Source organism: Orcinus orca, chromosome 12 (assembly GCF_937001465.1).
Source record: "Orcinus orca chromosome 12, mOrcOrc1.1, whole genome shotgun sequence".
Classification (NCBI taxonomy): domain Eukaryota; kingdom Metazoa; phylum Chordata; class Mammalia; order Artiodactyla; family Delphinidae; genus Orcinus; species Orcinus orca.
Window position 1 is genome coordinate 52,937,634 of NC_064570.1, and position 19,092 is coordinate 52,956,725.

Here is a 19,092-nt window from a genome sequence, read left to right on the forward strand (position 1 = left end):
GCATGAGAAATCAATCTACCCTACATGCTAACATAGAACTACAAAAGGAAGCTCAGTGTTTATCAGACACTTAAATTGTTCACTCAGCCATCTCTGGCATTACGAGGCAGATGACCTCTTGTTTCTAGGTAGCTGGGACAATTTTGACTCCCATGTTCATGCCTGGTGGGGCTGGACATCTTTTGGAGATGGAGAGGAAAGGAGGAGATAAACATTCCAGAAGCTTGAAACAGATGAGTTGTCTAAAGTTTAGCAAAGTCATCGGGGTGTTAAAAGTCAGACCAACAGGGGATGAGGGCTTCTGTGAAAGGCAGGGAATTATTAGAAAATAAGTCTGTGTTTCAGAGAGGGAATGCCAACAACCCAAAAGAATTGGAACGTCGAAAGACAGTATAAAAATAAGCAAAACATGAATTTTGAAGTAAAATATGAAGTACTAGTGATAAAAGTAATATTTTTACTAATTTTTAAGTTAGTGATTACAAAGGCTTTTTCTAGGAAAATGGCTATGTGTCCTGAGAGATGGAACTAGATTTGATTAGTTCGCCGTTAGCAAACAGTGCTGTTCAGAAGCCATGTTCAGCTTATTTTTGTCACTTGAAGAATGCTGGGGTTATTTGGGATGGTAGTAAGTATTGTTAATTTAGCATTTCCTGTGTGCCAGGTTCTGAGCTATGCGTGTCGATATTTCACTGTCTTCTTAACCTCTGAGGAGCACATGTTGTTATCCCAAGGAAACTGAGGCTGGTGAGGCCAATTAGCTTTCCTGATGCCATTGTAAGATTCAGACCCAGGTCAGTTGAATTCCACGCCCATGCTCTAACCGTCACCATGTGGCAGTTGTGACAGAATGAAGGCATCAGGCCAGAGGGAACAGCAGACTTCTGCTCTCCTCAGCCCTAGAGCATGAGCTGTGCATGTCTGCATCAGTTACTGTTGTTAGAGGCCAGACCCGCTGTTTTGTCAAATGTAAGCGCACTTTTTAGCTCCTATCACAAGAGAGCTTACAAAACGTTTTCTAGGCGATGTAGTTAATACCATTGATTTTCAAAGAAAGCAATCCAAGTCACGACTTTGCTCTATGGAAAGCTTTAGATTACTTATTTTAAGCTCACCTTCACTCAGTAAACAAATCATTCCCCCACCAAGAAGCAGGTTTATAAAAAGTAATTTTAGGGCTTCCCTGGTGGCGCAGTGGTTGAGAGTCCGCCTGCCGATGCAGGGGACACGGGTTCGTGCCCCGGTCCGGGAAGATCCCACATGCCGCGGAGCGGCTGGGTCCGTGAGCCATGGCCGCTGAGCCTGCGCGTCCGGAGCCTGTGCTCTGCAACGGGAGAGGCCACAACAGTGAGGGGCCTGCGTACCGCAAAAAAAAAAAAAAGTAATTTACACTTGAATGTGGAGAAGTTTGGGAATCGAATTCTGTTGGCTTCAGAGGGAAGAATACCACTTACAGACAAAAAGACCTCAGAAAAAGTGGGCAAAAAGTGATATGGTTGGAGAGTCTAGCCACGTCTCTTTTTTTTAGGTACCTTTCCTATTTCCCATTAAATCAACAGCGTTTTCACGTGTGAATAGCAAAACTGAATGAGCCCCATTGTTCAGCTGGAATACCTTTTCTCTTAAATTATCTTGTGGCCAAAGCCTGAGGAGCAAAGGTTTCCGGAGAGCCAAAGGATTTCATGAGTCCTCATTTTAAATATGCTGCCCTGTGAGCCTGTACTTTGAACAGCTTTTCGGATTTTAATGGATTTGTAAAAATCCAGCCACGTTCCTAAGTCTGCATGAATATATGACTTGTGTGTATTTATGACTAAAGTTAATGCTTCAGAAATTGGTGGCAGATAATGGCCACAAACGTTTTTATTGTTTTGGTGCTCTTTGGAGCTGGGTTATTTAAAACAAGTGCACCACATCTTCAGGCTCACCTGACTACACAGAGGTACTGAAGGAAATCTCTGCTGTGTTTTGCCTTTGGTGGATGTTTCCGTGACTTTTTTGCAGGGAGGGGGAGGTAGGGTCATAATAAATACCACTGCAATGGCTGAAAGACCTTTTCGGCAGAAACCGTAAGATGGTTACTTTGAGAAATAAAGGTTTCACATCAGAAGATGTTTTATTGTCAGGGGAACACTTAAAGAATCTGACATTTCCCTGAACCAAGACTCTGTGTCTACAAATGTCACAGTCCAGAAAATTGTGTTTCATCATTCTTAATATAAACAAATGTAGCTTTCTGACTATCTGCAAATTTTGCATTACCAACTAATTTTTTAGCTTATTCTTGTAAGGAATAGTCTTTGGGTTTCTTTTCCTTTTAAAGTATTGTTTTATGTAAACTAAGATGCCGTTTTCTTTGAATGGATCACCTGCTTTTGAGGTTAGCAGTTTGTCACTGGAAAAGAAAATGTTTGGCTCAGATGCAGAACTTCATTGTTTATGGAAATTAATTGTAAGGATTTCTGTTTGTAGGAGTGTAGCAGATGATACACTCTGAATTATCTCCCAACTGAAACAACTGAAATGTTGTAAAGAGTTAATAAAGCATCTTACTAAGTATATTGCTAATTGGCACAAAGGACGAGAAATCGTAAAGACAAAATGAAAGCAGGAGTCCTGGGATATAAGCTGGATTGTCCCAGAATGTTTCTGCTGGGCCTTGAGGCTGAGCTTCCCTTTGGTGGTGGTGTGAGGATTATTGAGAAATAAACCCGCCAGTGTTGGAGCCAGGGAGGAGGGGAGAGGCAGGGTATAGTAAGGAAACCTGCCTTGGAGGTTTGTCTCTACCTAGGAGGCAGGATGTGAATTCTCCTAAAACATGAGAAGGGCTGACCTTCACGTGGGTGCAAGTTGACTTGATTGTCTTGATGAGGTCCAAACATCCTCATGCCAAGAATTTAAAGTGCTCCCAGGTTGGTTGCCTCCCAAGAGGCAAACAGAAGCCATATACACATCTTGTCTGAAATAGTGTCCCTTCAACCCAGGCTTTCAAGAATTCTCACAGATAGTGTTCCAAGGGAAGTCAGTTCACAATCAGAAATCACAGAGCAGATGAAGAAATTCACCAGCATGAGAAGTAGAGCCAGCAGAGTCACACCAGAGTGGAATTATCAGATTTCTACTGTAAAATAAGTGTGTAAATACACTTTTTAAAATAGTGATGCTGCTTTTTAAAAAAAATAAATGAGAAGCTTGGAAACATAAGCAAGAAACAAGATATTGTCAGTAATGACCAAACCTATTTGGAAGAGGATGAAGTAGAACTTCTAAAAATAGAAAAATGATTAACATTAAAAATTAAGTTATTAGATTAAAGAAGAGATTAGACATAGCTGAAGAGAGAATTAGTGAAATGAATATTAAAATAAATTACATAGAATGCAGCCCACCAAGAGGTGGAAAGCATATGAGTGGTTAAGAGACACAGAGAAGAGCAAATTGGGGCCCTCCAGTCTGCAGAAGACAACTGGCCAAAGATGTCAAAACGAAAATGATGTAGCTGTCTTAATATCCAAGTAGACTTCAAAGCAAAATGCATTACTAGAGATAAAACTCTATAATCATAAAAGGTTCAATTCAGTTTTATTTAGATATAAGAATTCTAACTGTATATATCTAAGAGCATGATTTCAAAATACAGAGAGTAAAAGTTAACAGAAATACGAATAATAATGGACAAATCTACAATCATAGAGAAACATTTTAACGGACCTTTTCTTTGACTGATAGAAAAAATGGCCCTCTAAATCAGTAAATATATGGATTTGAACAAAAGATTAACAAATTACTTAGTAGACATTCTTAGCATATCACAGGGAAGGTCTGCAAAATACACGTTCTTTTTGGTCACATACAGGAACATTTTAAAATCATTTAAGAAAAAAAAAATTAGGCCACAAAGCTTTTCTCAACAGATTTAAAAAGATTGAAATCATACAGAGTATGTTCTTTGTATACAGTAAGATTTAACCAGAAGTCGGTAACAATAACCAGAGGATGAATAATCTCACAAACGTAATGTAAGGTCAGATATCAAGAACAGAAAGAAATCAGACACAAAAGAATAATGTGGTATGGTTTCATTCTATTAGAAGTTCAAAAATGAGGCAAAATTAGACTGTAGTGTTTGTGGCTGCATGTTAAGGCAGGAAACGGACAAAGAAAAATAAGAAAATGATTATCATAAAAGGGTGATAATTTCCTTCAGGAGGGAGGGGGCTTGTTCAGAGCATCACAGCACAAGAAGTTCCTTCTTGTTCTGTCATCAAAAATATATCAACTGTCCTTAAGTGCTTATTCTTCCAGATGAACTTCAGAATGATGTTGTCAGATTCCCTAAAAAGCTCATTTGGATTTTGGAATTGGAATTGTGTTAAATTTGTAGATTTCTTCTGGAATTATTTGCACCTTTGAAATACTGAGTCTTCCTATCTAGGGATATGGTATGTGTTTCCAGTTATCCAGGTTTTGTTTGTTGTTGTTTTTTAAGATTCCTTAGAAAAATTTTAGAGCTTTTCTCATAGAGTCCACATTTCTTGTTAAGCACATTCTTAAGTATTCATTAATTTTACTGCTAATATAAATGAGGTCCCCTGTCCCCACCATGTTTTCCAACTGGTATTGCTAACATGTGGAAAAGCTGTAGATTTTTTTAAACTGCCTATCTTATTATTAGTTTTAATTCCCGCCGTTTATTTTAAAATAATATTTGTTGAGGTTTTTGTTGTAGGGTAGGTATCAGTCACTGTATAATTTTCACATTTACTTGCTGTTTCTCGTCTACAGTTGAGAAAATGAGGCTCAGCAAGGTATAAAGAGATGGTTCAAGGTCACACAGCTAAATTGTCCTTGGAGCTGGGGTTTCAATTCAGTTATATCTAACTGAAAAACTCTCTACCATGGGATTATATTTTCCCTGATTAATTTAATTCAACAACAAATTATATAAAGATATGTTATAGAGATGAATGAGACAATGAACGTAAACTCGCCAGGAATATAAATGAACGATCTAAATTAATGTAGCAATTTCATTGTGAAATCGAAGGTAGGAGATTAATTGGAGAATAGCTGAGATCTGGCATTGCCTTTGAGCAGTTTAGAAGTCATAGAGCTTTTTCGTTTATAAGATTTTTGAGATGTCCTCTAACCATTTATGTCTGATACATTATGACCAGATGTCTTCCCAGTGGATTTTTTTTTTTAATATTAACAGTGACATTTAGTGAGCCGTTTAAAGGATGATGATGGGGGACACATTTAAGATCTCTTTGTAGTGTTGACCTTCTCCAGACTAGTTCTTAGAACAGAAGGACTGGAAAGTGTTCGTCCTTGCATTCAACACCAATTTTATTTTGCACCTTTGAAGGTGCCACTCTGTCTGGGTGCTGAGTATTAAATAGTGAATAAAAAAGACAGATTATAAACAAGCAAATTAGGTACAGTTGACCCTTGAACCACTTAGAGGTTACAGTTGGCCCCCTGGATACATGGTCCCTCTGCATGGTCTCTCTGCATGGATTCAACCAACTGCAGATCAGGTAGTACTGCGGTATTTACTATTGAAAGTAACCCCCTATAAGGGAACCCACGCAATTCAAACCCATGTTGTTCAAGGCTCAGGTGTATGTATCTTGAGAGAAGTGCTGTGAAGAAATGATCTGGGTGCAGGTGAGAGGTACCTAGCCATTTGAGAGTGGGGTAGGCAAGGGAAACAGCTTGTGACAAGGCCCTGAAGTGAAGCATGGCTTAAGGAACCTAACAGAGGCCACTGTTGCCAGAGGACAGGGAGTGAGGCAAAAGTTGGAACATCTGAGGTTAGCTAAGTGGGCAAGGACTGTAACATGCAGGACCATGGAGACCGAAAGAAGGAATTTGGATTTGATTCAGAGAGCAGTGGGGAAATTTCTAGGAAGGGTACCAGCAGGGACCAGCTTAGGATATTAAGACATGGTGGTGGCTGCTACCGAGAAGAACAAGAGTGGCAGTGGGCAGAGCAGGTGGGAAGCTGATGCCGCACACCAGGGTTTCCCAGCCACGTACTGACATCTGGGGCTAGCTGGCTCTTTGTCCAAGGGGTATCCTGTGCCTTGAAGCAGCATCTCCGGCCTCTTCCCACTAGATGCTCGTAGTAGCCCTCCTCTCACTTGCCAAGTTGTAACAACCAAACGGTCTGCAGACATTTCCAGAAGTCCGCTGGTGGGGGTGAGATCATCCCCAATTGTGAGCCACTGCTCATAACCAGAGGGAAATAAAGACTTGGGGTGGAGTGATGGCAGTAGAGGTAGAAAGACGTGCTCGGATTTGAGACCCTCTCAGGGAGAAGGGGATGTGCCGGATTATGTGGGGTAATGGGCTGAGAGAATTCTCCACTCTCCTTCATTGCCAGGTTTGCGTTATTTGGAAACCTTAAAATTTACCCACATCCGCCCTTGCTCTTTCTCATGCCTTAGGTCTTCCAAATATTGTGTCTGCTTTGTGTTCTATAGACAGAAAAGATCCATCCCCCGCCCCCCACATACAAACCACACCATTTCAAACCCTGGAGAGGTGACAGAGGTGCTTGGTCTCTCACCAGGAATCCTGAAGTGGGTGAAGCTGATCGACAACTTCGAAGGGGAATATGACTATGTAACCAACGAGGGCACAGTGTTCACGTTCAAGACAAATCGTCATTCTCCCAACTACCGCCTGATCAACATTGACTTCACAGATCCCGAGGAGTCCAGGTGGAAGGTGCTTGTTCCTGAGCACGAGAAAGACGTCTTGGGTAAGAGTACGTGCCGCTTGGAAGTTGTGCTTTTGTTTCTGGTAAGAATGTCAGGAAGTTGGTGCATCTCTCATTCTCCTGTGACCGGTTACAAGGTGAAGAACCTTCAACCTCTAATTGTGAAATGTCTCAGGAGCGCAACTAGGTGTTTACCGTGTGACATCTTTGTAGTTAGTACAATACTGTGTGGGGTCTTCAAAAAATTGTGAAGGTGTGAATCCAGACCTTCAAAGGTAGTGCTTTTCTTTTATTAGAAAAAAAAATATCGGCCGTCTTTGTGTAGTTATTGTCTGATAATCACTAATGTTTAGTTTTTTTTAAATCAGTTGGATTCAGAATCCTTAGCTTTTAGCTTCTGAATAACCTTTGGCTGTTCATAGTACACCTATTGTAGATCTTAGGGTGGGTTTACAGTCCTCTTACCGGAAAAGAGAAGAGACTCTTGTCAGAGTTAATTGAAATACATTGCACTTGATGCTGTGTGCACTGGCTACAGAAACCTCTTGAGAGCCTCAGTTCTTTATCTGTCATGTTTCAGAGTTCCTTTAAGTTCGCATTACTGATTTTCTCAGTGATTTTTCCAAAAATAATATACTGCTTTATAAGTTACTTCTTGCCTGAAAGCTGGATTTAAAAATGAGACTCTCTAATTTTGTTACACTTTTTGACACAAAAGGAGAGTCGAGTACGTTCAAGCCAGTGAAGAGTTTGCTTGTGGAGGTGAACTTCTGCTGATGGGTTGAATGGGGATAAAATCTAGGGCCATCCCCAAATGGGAAGGTGTAAGGTGTATATAATTAGGAAAATAATTCCTTTTGAGAGCTGCAGAGTGGCCCGTTGTCACATAAAGCAGTCCTGGCATGGGTTTTTCAGTGAATTAAGGCACAAGTATTGGAGTCAGATCCAGGTGCACATCCTGGAAAAGTAAGGACGTCTTCCGCACTGGCTCAAGGCAGTGTGCTCTATGCCTGCAGATATTTCAGCCTGGCCTTGCTTAGCGGGTAGAGCGGAAGGTGGTCAGCTGATTACAGCTGAGTCTCTGAGAGCTTCCCAAGGGCGCTCCCGCCGGGCCCTTGCTTGGGCAGTTCCCTTGGCCCTGGAGGAAGCGCTGCTCTGGGTGTTTGCCTGGGATCCCCTTCACCCCTGGGCTTCTGGCTCATCCCTCCGCCTGCTTCTGTAAAGAGGTCTGCAACACCTCAGGCAGTTCTGTCAGACAGGACCCAAGGCAGCCCCACCCATGCTCTTTCCTACACAACCCCCATTTGCAGCCCCAGGGCAGCAGCCCATCCCGGGCTCCTCCACAGTCCACAGTCCATACGTGCTTCTCAGCTTCGGATTAGGCACCGGTGCTCTGTCTCTCTCAGGCTGGGGTTTTCCCCAGCGGGGCGGGGGACTTACAGCATGACAGGGGCTCTTTCCAAGGAAATCGCTTCACCCTGTGTCCTCAAAACCTTCCATTTCGTCTCTGACCCTCGTATATTTGGTTGAGGGACCCACGAATCCTAGAACAGGTTTTCTGCCTTTTCCATGAACACCTTCATGCGACTTTGGTAACCTGATGACTTCTGTCCAAACTGAGACAGAATGTCCCCCCCAAGGGAGCCAGCATTTAGTGAGTGCTTCCTAAGTGCCACAGGAGGGGCCCTCAGGCCTTGGTGGGTCCAAGGGAGACTTGGTGGGCATGTCTTCCTGAAGAGCGAGTGCCCTGGGTGTTTTTCAGGTTCGAGTCAGGTTGGAACAGCGATTCTCACGTAGGGAAGCATCAGAGATACAAATATTTTAGGTGTGTGACTTTTCTGCCTTTTAAAGCCCCCCAAGGCAGTTTTAACTGTACCTTAAGGTGACATCCTATCTCACTTGCAGATCTAATGAAATGCAAATCAAGGTTATATTTTTATAACCTTTCCTCTAAAAGGTTATAAGTTCTTTAGACTGGAAAGGGGGAACCTTCCATATTCACAGCACTCATCAATTCAAAGAGAAGCACAGTTGAATTTGCAGTGTGTCATTAGCACAGAATGCCCTATTGAGAATAAAAACTAGAGATGAGTCATAAAGTACAGCTGTAAAGTCAGAGCTTTTATTAACGACAGTCTACAAATCACCTTGTCCTTTTCTTATTCACTTCGTCTGTTTTAGAATTCTGATGTACTCATAGTTAACACAGATTGATTATTTTTGGACAGAAATAATTTACTTCAGTTTTTTTCCCCTTACTTTCCTTAAAACAGTAAAGCCACATGAAATATATTGCTGATTGAAGCACTTAAAAAGTCGTATTGGATGAGCAAATTACTTTCAGGTGTAAGAGTTCTTCCTTATATCCTGACTTGAGGAAAAGTTTGCGGTAGTAATCTAAACCACCCGCCGAGACTGAGGCCCCTGGGGATCCACAGAGCTCCCTCTGGCCTGTGTCTTGTTGATCATTCATAACGTTATATGCGTGAACTACTAGTTTCTTGGGTTTAAAAATAAGCAGTGTCAAGAGCCCCTTGCCCTGCATCCCACCATGAGACCCAAGAAAGGCTTTTCTTTTCCACGCGCTAGAGCTGTTCCCTGCAGCCCTGTCCTTGCTTCCATTTACTAAAGCATCTCTCCCTCTGGATGGCCTGTCCTTAGCTCTGGCCCATCTCATCCGGAGCACGCTGGATTGTGCTTGGTGCCTGCCCCACCCCTGCTTTCTCCTTTCCTCCTCTGCTCACTCACCTCCGCTCTCCCAGCTCCGTCTCGGACGGTACCATCACTGAAGCTGCAGCCCTGGACACCGAGGGGCCTCCTGTCTCTGCCTCACTTTCCTGTCCCCACACTTGCCACGTCCTGGTGAGTCTTCCTGGGAGATGCCTTCTGTTTCTTTGCCCCCTCCTCCAGACTTTATCCCCAGCTTGATAAGGTGTTCTGCCCGGCTTCTTACAGTTGTGTGTTCGGGTCTCCCCTCCACCCTCTGTGCACCTCTGTTGTTCTCTGGTCAGTCGTCGGATGCATACATCTGATGCCATCTTTATGTGTGTCACCCTTCTCTCCAACAGTAGCTCCTCAGTAACGGCTGAGTCAGAAAGGCCTAAACTCGCCCCTACCTGGCTCACCCAGTCCCCCATCAAACCACCACTACTGCCCCCGCCCGCCCCCGAATGGAGCAGTGGTTTTCTTCTTTTTTTTTTTTTGCGGTGTGTGGGCCTCTCACTGCTGTGGCCTCTCCCGTTGCGGAGCACAGGCTCAGCGGCCATGACTCACGGGCCCAGCCACAGAGTGGAATCTTCCCCTATCGGGGCACGAACCCGTGTCCCCTGCATCAGCAGGCGGACTCCCAACCACTGCGCCACCAGGGAAGCCCGGTTTTCTTCTTGAAAATGGATCTCTACCTCGTTCTTTCTCCCAGTCTCCTTCCCTCGCTCCCTTCCTTCCTGCTGTTGGTTCATTCATGTTCCTTTTCTCTCTCCCCATCCCCAGCTCTGGCCTTCATTCCTTGAGTCATGTTTTCCCACCTTCTCGTCCCCCAGAGAGTTGTCCTGTTCCCGACACCACCAGGCCCCCCGCCTTCACACCCCTGCCCTCCAGACATAATTCAGCATTTGCTCAAGGGCTCTCTCTTATTTGGGGTCCCAACCAACCACTCACTCACCCTTGTTTACAAGTTACTACTTGTATTTTTACGCGATTGTGTCTCAAGGACAGAAATGACCTCATCTTCTTGCTGGTCCGTCCAGCACCCTGTAGGGTATCTGGCACATACATTTACATTTAATACAGGTTGTTGAATAAATGATCCTGACAGATGTGGATCGTGATTCGGGCTTTGTTGTTTTCCTTCTTATACCTCCTGTAGCATGATATTGGACACAAAATAGGTAAGCAGGGTTATTTGTATTACACACGTTATCTAGATCATCAAAAACTCCTGGCCCCAGGTGGAGAATATCTTGTTACCTCTGGAGATGACAGTGGCAGTGATTTATTAAAGGGATACGCTGAAAACATGATGCATGATTAACAGCAATTATAAAATCACTTGCAAGTCTCACTGCCGCAGAGCACAGTGTTGATTGAACTCAAGAACTATTGTTCGGTGACATGAGTATGTTTTGGGCTAATTTTCAAAACCACATTATGCTTTATCTGTTGTTATCTTTTCAGAGTGGGTAGCTTGCGTCAGGTCCAACTTTTTGGTGTTATGCTACCTCCATAACGTGAAGAACACTCTGCAGCTTCACGACCTAGCCACCGGTGCTCTCCTCAAGACCTTCCCGCTTGAGGTCGGCAGCGTCGTGGGGTACAGCGGTCAGAAGAAGGACACCGAAATCTTCTATCAGTTTACTTCCTTTTTATCTCCAGGTGAGAGTCTTTCCACCAATGTTGTCCAATTTAAAAATCAGACTCACGTTTGGGTTTCTTTTGAGAAATCGAAATACAATGCTGTGTTATTGAAAATCACATACGCTGTATTACAGCCAGAAGTACTTAGTGGGAATATAACAGTAAAACAGACGCTCAGAACAGAGGGAAACACGAACACCTAAAACTGCACTCTCATTCATCTTATATCCTGAGTCTCTCTTCCAGGGACAGGACCATCTGTTGTTCTAGGTTGATGTGAAAAATTAGTATGAACAAGTATAACCTTAGAGTCAGCCTTTGGTCTACAAAACACACACAGTGCAAATAACTAAAAGTGTTACATAAAAATCTGTAGTCACATCTGACATTAATAAATTGTTTTAAAACTGAGAATAAATTCTGCTCTTGTTAAACTGGATTAAAATATAATTGTGAAAGTTTAGTCTTACATCATATGGGGGGGCGGAATTTGTTACTTGGTTCTAGTAGAAAAGGAAACACTTGTAAATTGCAATTTTACGGTATCAGTTAATTTTCCCCAAACTAAACATAGCTTTCTGTATAACTTGTTTTTTTTAAGTTGGTCACACTCATTTTGCTTGTTTCGGTTTTTTCCCGTTTCTCCACTTGGCTGCAGTGTTTCTGTTACAGCTGAAGCCATAACACATACCCTGATTTATCCCAGGAGCCTGGCTCAGTTGGCAGTGTACCGTTGACTGGGTAGACCCTATCCTGAAAGCAGTCTGGCTGAAAAGATGTCTGCACTTTCCTTGTTTGTTTTTTGAGCTCCTTCATCGTCCTTTTTGTCCTACCCGGTTTTGTTGCAATAGTTTGGTCCTCAGCAAATAAAGCAGACGTAGGGGAGAGCCCGGCAGGTGCACAAGTGGCCTTGTCCTCCTCCTGGGGTTTGGCAGGTGACAGTGATGCCTGATACACTTTTTTTTTTCGTGCCTCTGAGTCACAGAGCAGGCAGTCTTTAAGGAATCTTATCGTCATGACAGGTTGCCGTCAGGGTTATTAAAACCAAAAGAATGATGCTCTGTACGTAGGGCTGATGGTACCTCTGGAACACCTAGCAAGCTTTACTTGCCCATGTGCCTTTCAGAGGATCTCAAAGAGATGTGGAAACCATGCCCAGGGCCAGGAGTCTGGAACTGACAGGTCAAGAACCTCACATCAGGGTGTCTCGAGCCTCACCCCTCCTCCCCTGGGGCTTGGGGGACAGCGGCAGCCAGTGGACAGGAACCAAGAGAAGTAGCTTTCCTCCAGAGAGCCATTCTCAACCACTGCCGTGGGATCCACACTTTATTTCCTCAACTTACACTGGTTCCAGAAATTTGACTTTGGAAAACCTCATAGCCTTGAAACAGTGATAATGGATAAAGGGCAATGAGGACAACAGAGCAGCGCTGACTCACCTGCTCTTCATAAAAGCCAGAGTCCCCAGAGGCCTGTAAACCACCTTCAGTGACCCCATGTGGCCATTTATTTCAGGAACAAGTTCATCATTACCCAGGGCTGAAAGGGCTCACTGTCCCAGCATAAAATGATGAGTTCTGTACCAAGCAGTGAAATCCTATCCATGACCGTGGCCGTGCGGTTTGGAAGGAGGAGTGTGTTGTCAGTGCTGTATGGGCAGGACGCTCCTGAGCAAGCTTTAATTTGGTGCTGCCGTGCTTTGTTCTTCTCCTTTGTCTTTGCTTATTCATTTTGCCTCCTGCTTTTTCTTTTCTCTCCTTCATGTAATTTGATATCTAAAACCGGAGAACGGGGCTTCCAGACTCAGGCCTTCTTATCCAAATGTAAAAATGGCCATCAGACAATTAAACTAGATTCCTCGAAAGCAGGAATGGCAGTGTGTACATATACACTCCCACATACATGCATGTCCGCTCAAAGGCTGTCTGGCGCTGGTCTCTGAAGATTGGCTGTCCACTACTGCAGTAAACAGCAGAGACACTAAATTATAAATAAAGCCCTGGGGCCAAAAATACCTGCAGTGCCAGCTGCTGTGGACACGTGGTACGTCTGGCAGGTGAACACCAGCTGACCGTTTCCCATGGAGGTACATAGTGAAGACACGTCTTGAGCCAAGCCATTTGTACCTTGAGTCGCACTTGGAAGAACAGAGGCAGCCAGGGCAGTTTGGAGCACGATACACTTATTCCCTGTGGCTCAAACCACTTAGTGGTCGAGCCGACTGATTCTGTACTCATGGAACCTTGGAGCGTTGTCTAAGGCTCACTCCAGACTTGCGTGTGTTGTAATAATCCAGTACAGGCGTCCCAGCTGCATGGCTCTGAGAGACAGGGAGAAGAAATCAAAGAACCTTTCCCAGGCTCTTTGGGAAAGGCATAAAAATGTTTCAAGACTTTATTTTTTTAGAGCAGTTTTAGGTCCACAGCAAACCTGAAGGGCTGGTACAGAGATTTCCTATGCACTCTCTGCCCCACACATGCACTACCTTTGCCGTCATCAGCATCCGTGCTACAGGGTACATCCCCTGTGACAACTGATGAACCTGCATGGACACACGTCATAGTTGCCTGAAGTCCGTGACTTACCTTAGGAGTCACTCTTGGTGCTGTACATTCTAAGTTTGGAGAAATGTATGACGACGTGTATCCATCATTATGATACCATGCAGAGTATTTTCAGTGCCCTTAAAAGCCTCTGTGCTCAGCCCTTTTCATCCCTTCCCCCCGCCAAGCCCCTAACAACCACTGATCTTTTCACTATCTCCATAGCTTTGCCTTTTCCAGAATGTCATGTAGTGGACTCATAGATTACGTAGCCCTTTCAGGTTGGCTCCTTCACTTAGTAATATGAGTTTAAGGTTGTTCCGTGGCTTGATGGCTTATTTCTTTCTAGCACTGAGTAATATTCTATTGCTGGGATGTCCCACAGTTTATTTACACATTCACCTACTGAAGGACATCTTGGTTGCTCCCAGCTTTTGGCAATCATTAATAAAGCTGCTGTAAACATCTGTGTACAGGTTCTTGTGTGGACATGTTTTCGACTCCATTGGGTAAATAACCAAGGAGTGCAAACAATTTTTGAGGGACTTGTTTTAGTTTGTGGGGTTTTTTCTTTTAATAACCTTAAAACCCAACCTATAATCGGATGAAACAGTATCTACATGGGTCGTCGTCACAAATTCCTTTTGCCTTCTTTTTGCACATCCGATTTTCCAGATTCCTCTGATGATTCTTTAGCAACCTCTAGGGTTGCCCCTTCCTCCTAACTCCCATTTCTTTCACCTCCTCACATTTATTCAGATTATATATAGCAGGAATATTCGAGCTGATCGTCCCTGCCTCTTTCCTATTGCTAGAATAGCCTTGTTAAAACACTGTTTCATCAGGAGACCCATGTCAAGTGCAGACACCTCGTGTGGTCTTAAGGGAATTCCGTAATTCAGTTCTCTTTTGCCCTTAAACTTCGAAATTATTCCCCAGAGATCACCTGACCAGTCCTCTCTGATTCATGACTCTAGGATGGTTTCTCCAGTCCCTTCCCTGCTCCTTGTACTTAAGCAAACCAATTCAGACAGGACACAAAGCATCATTAGACTACAGGAATTCATGTTACAGAGTGAATATGCAGTGGGCTAACCTGGACTGACCCCGATGGATCTATAAACAGAAAGTATCCATCAAATATATTAAGTACCAGTACCTTTAGGTTTAACCCAGCCTCCCCCAAGGTGCCACTTCTGCCCCAAACAGAAGAATTAAAGTCAGGCACTCGGCACCCTTTCTCCCAACAGTAGCCAGCCCGTGTCCTATAGTTATTTCATTCTGCTATTGGAGGGTTTGATGTCTCAATTATTCTAGATAAACAGGCATTTAGAGTGTGTTTCCTACTCACTGTCTTTCACTGGGGTCACTGCCCCAGTAACTGGCCAGAGCTGGGAATCCTGGCCCCAGGGTCCTTCGTCGTTCACTGTAGTACAGGTAACAGTGATGCCGGGGTGAGTCCGATGCTCAAATGGCACGTGCTTGTTCTGCAATCTCTTGTCGTCGTCGTTGTTTGGTCTGGAGTTTTTTCCCAAGGATTCAGATGCTTTTTGTGTTTGGATGAAGTGGGGCAGGTACTAATGAAGAAGCTCTTCAGAAATTAACATACATGTGCAGATAGCAATTTGCCCTCGAGATTACATTTATCTGGGCAAGTACAGTATTCAGTGTATCTGGTAATTTAGAACGTATGCCCAGAGTGTAGTCTGGAAGTATTTTATATATAAAGTCATATTCCAACAAACATCCAACTATAACTTAAACTAAGAAAGCCAGGACTTCGGTCATGTTACACATCTCCCCACTGTCAGTGTTAATCATATTCCCTATTATAAACCTTAAAATAATTTGTAAGCATGAGAAGTGAGATAACATTCATAGGGATTAGCAGTCCTGCTGTTAAGGAATCTGAATGTATTACTCTTTGCCAGTGGGGGGGCAGAGTGCTGTTTCTCAGCTGTTAGTGAAGTTCATACGTACACAGAGGAGTTGAAAAGAAAGCAAGCTGCCATTTTAACACATGATCAATCAGTTTGAATGTGCCCTGTGGGAGTACCGCTTAGTTTCTGGTTTTCCAGCAAGTATTAGGATCTCTAAATTGATTTTTCATATACTTGACAGCATATGTTTAAAGTATTCTGTGGGAGGGCTGTTTCCACACCAGCCACTCCAGATGACTAATTCTGTTTCATAAACTATAGCAATGTTGTTGTTTTCAAACAGTAACGATTCGTCTTAGTTATTGTTTCTTTGGTTTAGTTCTTGAATGTTAGAGTGTAGTAGCGTTAAATTAAGGAAATGGAATTTTCATTAGTGGTTAAAATAAGCTAAAATGTTGTGGTGTGTGTTCATCAATCTGTGTTGTGCACAATTACTGGGATAATCAAAATTTTAAAGGCAACTCCAAAAGGCTACCCTAAAAGGCTATCTTTGGTCCTTGACTGCTCTCCACATGTGTGTCCACAGATGGGTGGGTAGCAGGTAACAGGCGCCCCAGAGTTCCCATCAAGAGACCCCTGAATGGCTGTTGACTTTAGGCAAGTCATTTGAGTTTTCCATCTTAATCACTTCTTAGGTAAAACGGCCCTACATGAAGTTTCCCATCTTCTTTGACCTGTTCTCCTAAGTGACCTGGCGTGGGGAAGACCTATTAAGTTTCTGCAGTTAGGCTTAACTATTCTCATGGTCACAGAATGCATTAGAATCTTCTAAAATGAATACCCAGGTAACTGTTGTAAAACGGAAGGCCGAACACGATGGTGATGATGAAGTGTGAACTGGTGATGATGACATGGTGATGATGAAGTCAGGCACTCCACACGCCTGACCATTGTGGGCTCTCTTGCTACAGTGACCTTACACGGCACTGCTGACTGTGCTTTGTGATCTTTGCCCCCCTTGTATCTAGTGAGTTTGTGGACTGAACTTAAGACTTCCACTTCCTTCTAGGTATCATTTATCACTGTGATCTGACCAAAGAGGAACTGGAGCCCAGAGTCTTCCGAGAGGTGACTGTGAAAGGAATCGATGCTTCCGATTACCAGACAGTTCAGGTATGGAGCATTTGATCCTGACAATGTGAGTCAGAAAAATCTGACTTTCGGGCCCTGCACACCCCACTTTGTCAGGAGCCGTGGAGGTAATCCACAACAATAGGGGCAACAGATATTGGGGGAACTCCTGCTGTTTCTGGGCATTGAGCCAGGCCTGGTCCCTGTCCTCCTAGAGTTTAAAGGTTCTGCTCCCGGCACTGCTACTCTTGACACGAAGCCAGAGCCCCTTGTCTGGGTGCTCAAGGCGACACAGTTTGTCTGCTTGCTTGAAAGTAGGTTGTTTTCTGGCTCAGGTCTCGTGGTGTCATAAATAACAACATAGATCTGCTCTACATAAAATACTCAAGTGCTAGGAGCCAGCCTTTTCAGTCTGAAATTCGTCTGTATGTCTGGCTGGCACAGGGTGAGCACGCCATAAAATATTAGAATGGATGAATTAACTGCTTAATTGTCATGATACCACCAGTTCAGTCTCTGGTCACCATCTTTTCAGGTTGCGAATCTCCATTTTTGTTTTCTTAGCGCCCCAAATGTACTGAGTTTCTCAGAAATGGAATCACTTACTAATGGATGATGCAGAATGACTCTGTTCCTTTGCAGTGAGAGGTCACCTGTCAGGCACCAGGTGTTTATCAGGGCTCTCCCACCAGGGGGCTGGACCACAGAGACCACAGATTAAGAATCAGACTGTTGTTTGTGAAGGAAAATTAGAAAAAAGAGCACTGATGCCCCCGAGGATGTTTCTGTGAAACTAGGGCATCATTTTACCTCAGTGAATTGCCCTTCACCTGTCTAGGAGTAGTCTAGATAATGGGCTAGATGTAGTTCAAAAATAAATAAAACCTTTTTTTTTTATGAATTATGCTTTTTATTTATTTTTGTTTATTTTTTTTTAACATCCATATTGGAGTATAATGGCTTTTCAATGGTGTGTTAGTTTCTGCTTTATAACATAGTGAATCAGCTATACATATACATATATCCCCATACCTCCTCCCTCTTGCATCTCCCTCCCACCCTCCCTATCCCACCTCTCTAGGTGGTCACAAAGCACCAAGCTGATCTCCCTGTGTTGTGCGGCTGCTTCCCACTAGCTATCTGTTTTACATTTGGTGGTGCATATATGTCCATGCCTCTCTCTCGCTTTGTCACAGCTTACCCTTCCCGCTCCCCATGTCCTCAAGTTCATTCTCTACGTCTGCGTCTTTATTCCTGTCCTGCCCCGAGGTTCTTCATAACCTTTTTTTTTTTTTTTTTTTTTTAGATTCCGTATATATGCATTAGCCCACGGTGTTTGTTTTTCTCTTTCTGACTTACTTCACTCTGTATGACAGACTCTAGGTCCATCCACCTCACTACAAATAATTCATTTTCATTTCTGTTTATGGCTGAGTAATATTCCATTGTATATCTGTGCCACATCTTTTTTATCCATTCATCTGTCGATGGACACCTAGGTTGCTTCCATGTCCTGGCTATTGTAAATAAAGCTGCAGTGAACATTGTGGTACATGACTCTTTTTGAATTATGGTTTTCTCAGGGTATATGCCCAGTAGTGGGATTGCTGGGTTGTATGGTAGTTCTATTTTCAGTTTATTAATGAGCCTCCATAGTGGCTGTATAAATTTACGTTCCCACCAACAGTGTAAGAGGGTTCCCTTTTCTCCACACCCTCTCCAGCATTTATTGTTTGTAGATTTTTTGATGATGGCCATTCTGACTGGTGTCAGGTGATACCTCACTGTAGTTTTGATTTGCATTTCCGTGATGATAAGTGATGTTGAGCATTCTCTCACGTGTTTGTTCTCTATCTGTATATCTTCTTTGGAGAAATGTCTGTTTACGTCTGCCCATTTTTGGATTGGGCTGTTTGTTTTTCTGATGAGCTGCATGAGCTGCTTGTAAATTTTGGAGATTAATCCTTTGTCAGTTGCTTCATTTGCAAATATTTTCTCCCATTCTGAGGGTTGTCTTTTGGTCTTGTTTATGGTTTCCTTTGCTGTGCAAAAGCTTTGAAGTTTCGTTAGGTCCCATTTGTTTATTTTTGTTTTTATTTCCATTTCTCTAGGAGGTGGGTTAAAAAGGATCTTGCTGTGATTTATGTCATAGAGTGTTCTGCCTTTGTTTTCCTCTAAGAGTTTGATAGTGTCTGGCTTTACATTTAGGTCTTTAATCCATTTTGAGTTTATTTTTTTGTATGGTGTTAGGGAGTGTTCTAATTTCATTCTTTTACAAGTAGCTGTCCAGTTTTCCCAGCACCACTTACTGAAGATGCTGTCTTTTCTCCATTGTATATTCTTGCCTCTGTTATCAAAAATAAGGTGACATGTGTGCATGGGTTTATCTCTGGGCTTTCTATCCTGTTCCGTTGATCTATATTTCTGTTTTTGTGCCAGTACCATACTGTCTTGATTA

General features: G+C 43.2%; 1 protein-coding gene across 1 annotated transcript in view; it reads left to right on the forward strand.

Annotated features, from left to right (window-relative positions):
- The window catches only part of PREP (prolyl endopeptidase), a 136,553-nt gene that overhangs the window by 59,643 nt on the left and 57,818 nt on the right, over positions 1-19,092 (forward strand). The window contains exons 8-10 of the mRNA XM_004264771.4: positions 6,578-6,769; positions 10,901-11,098; positions 16,573-16,676. Coding sequence (XP_004264819.1) covers positions 6,578-6,769; positions 10,901-11,098; positions 16,573-16,676 — 494 coding nt within the window. The remainder of the gene's footprint in view (positions 1-6,577; positions 6,770-10,900; positions 11,099-16,572; positions 16,677-19,092) is intronic.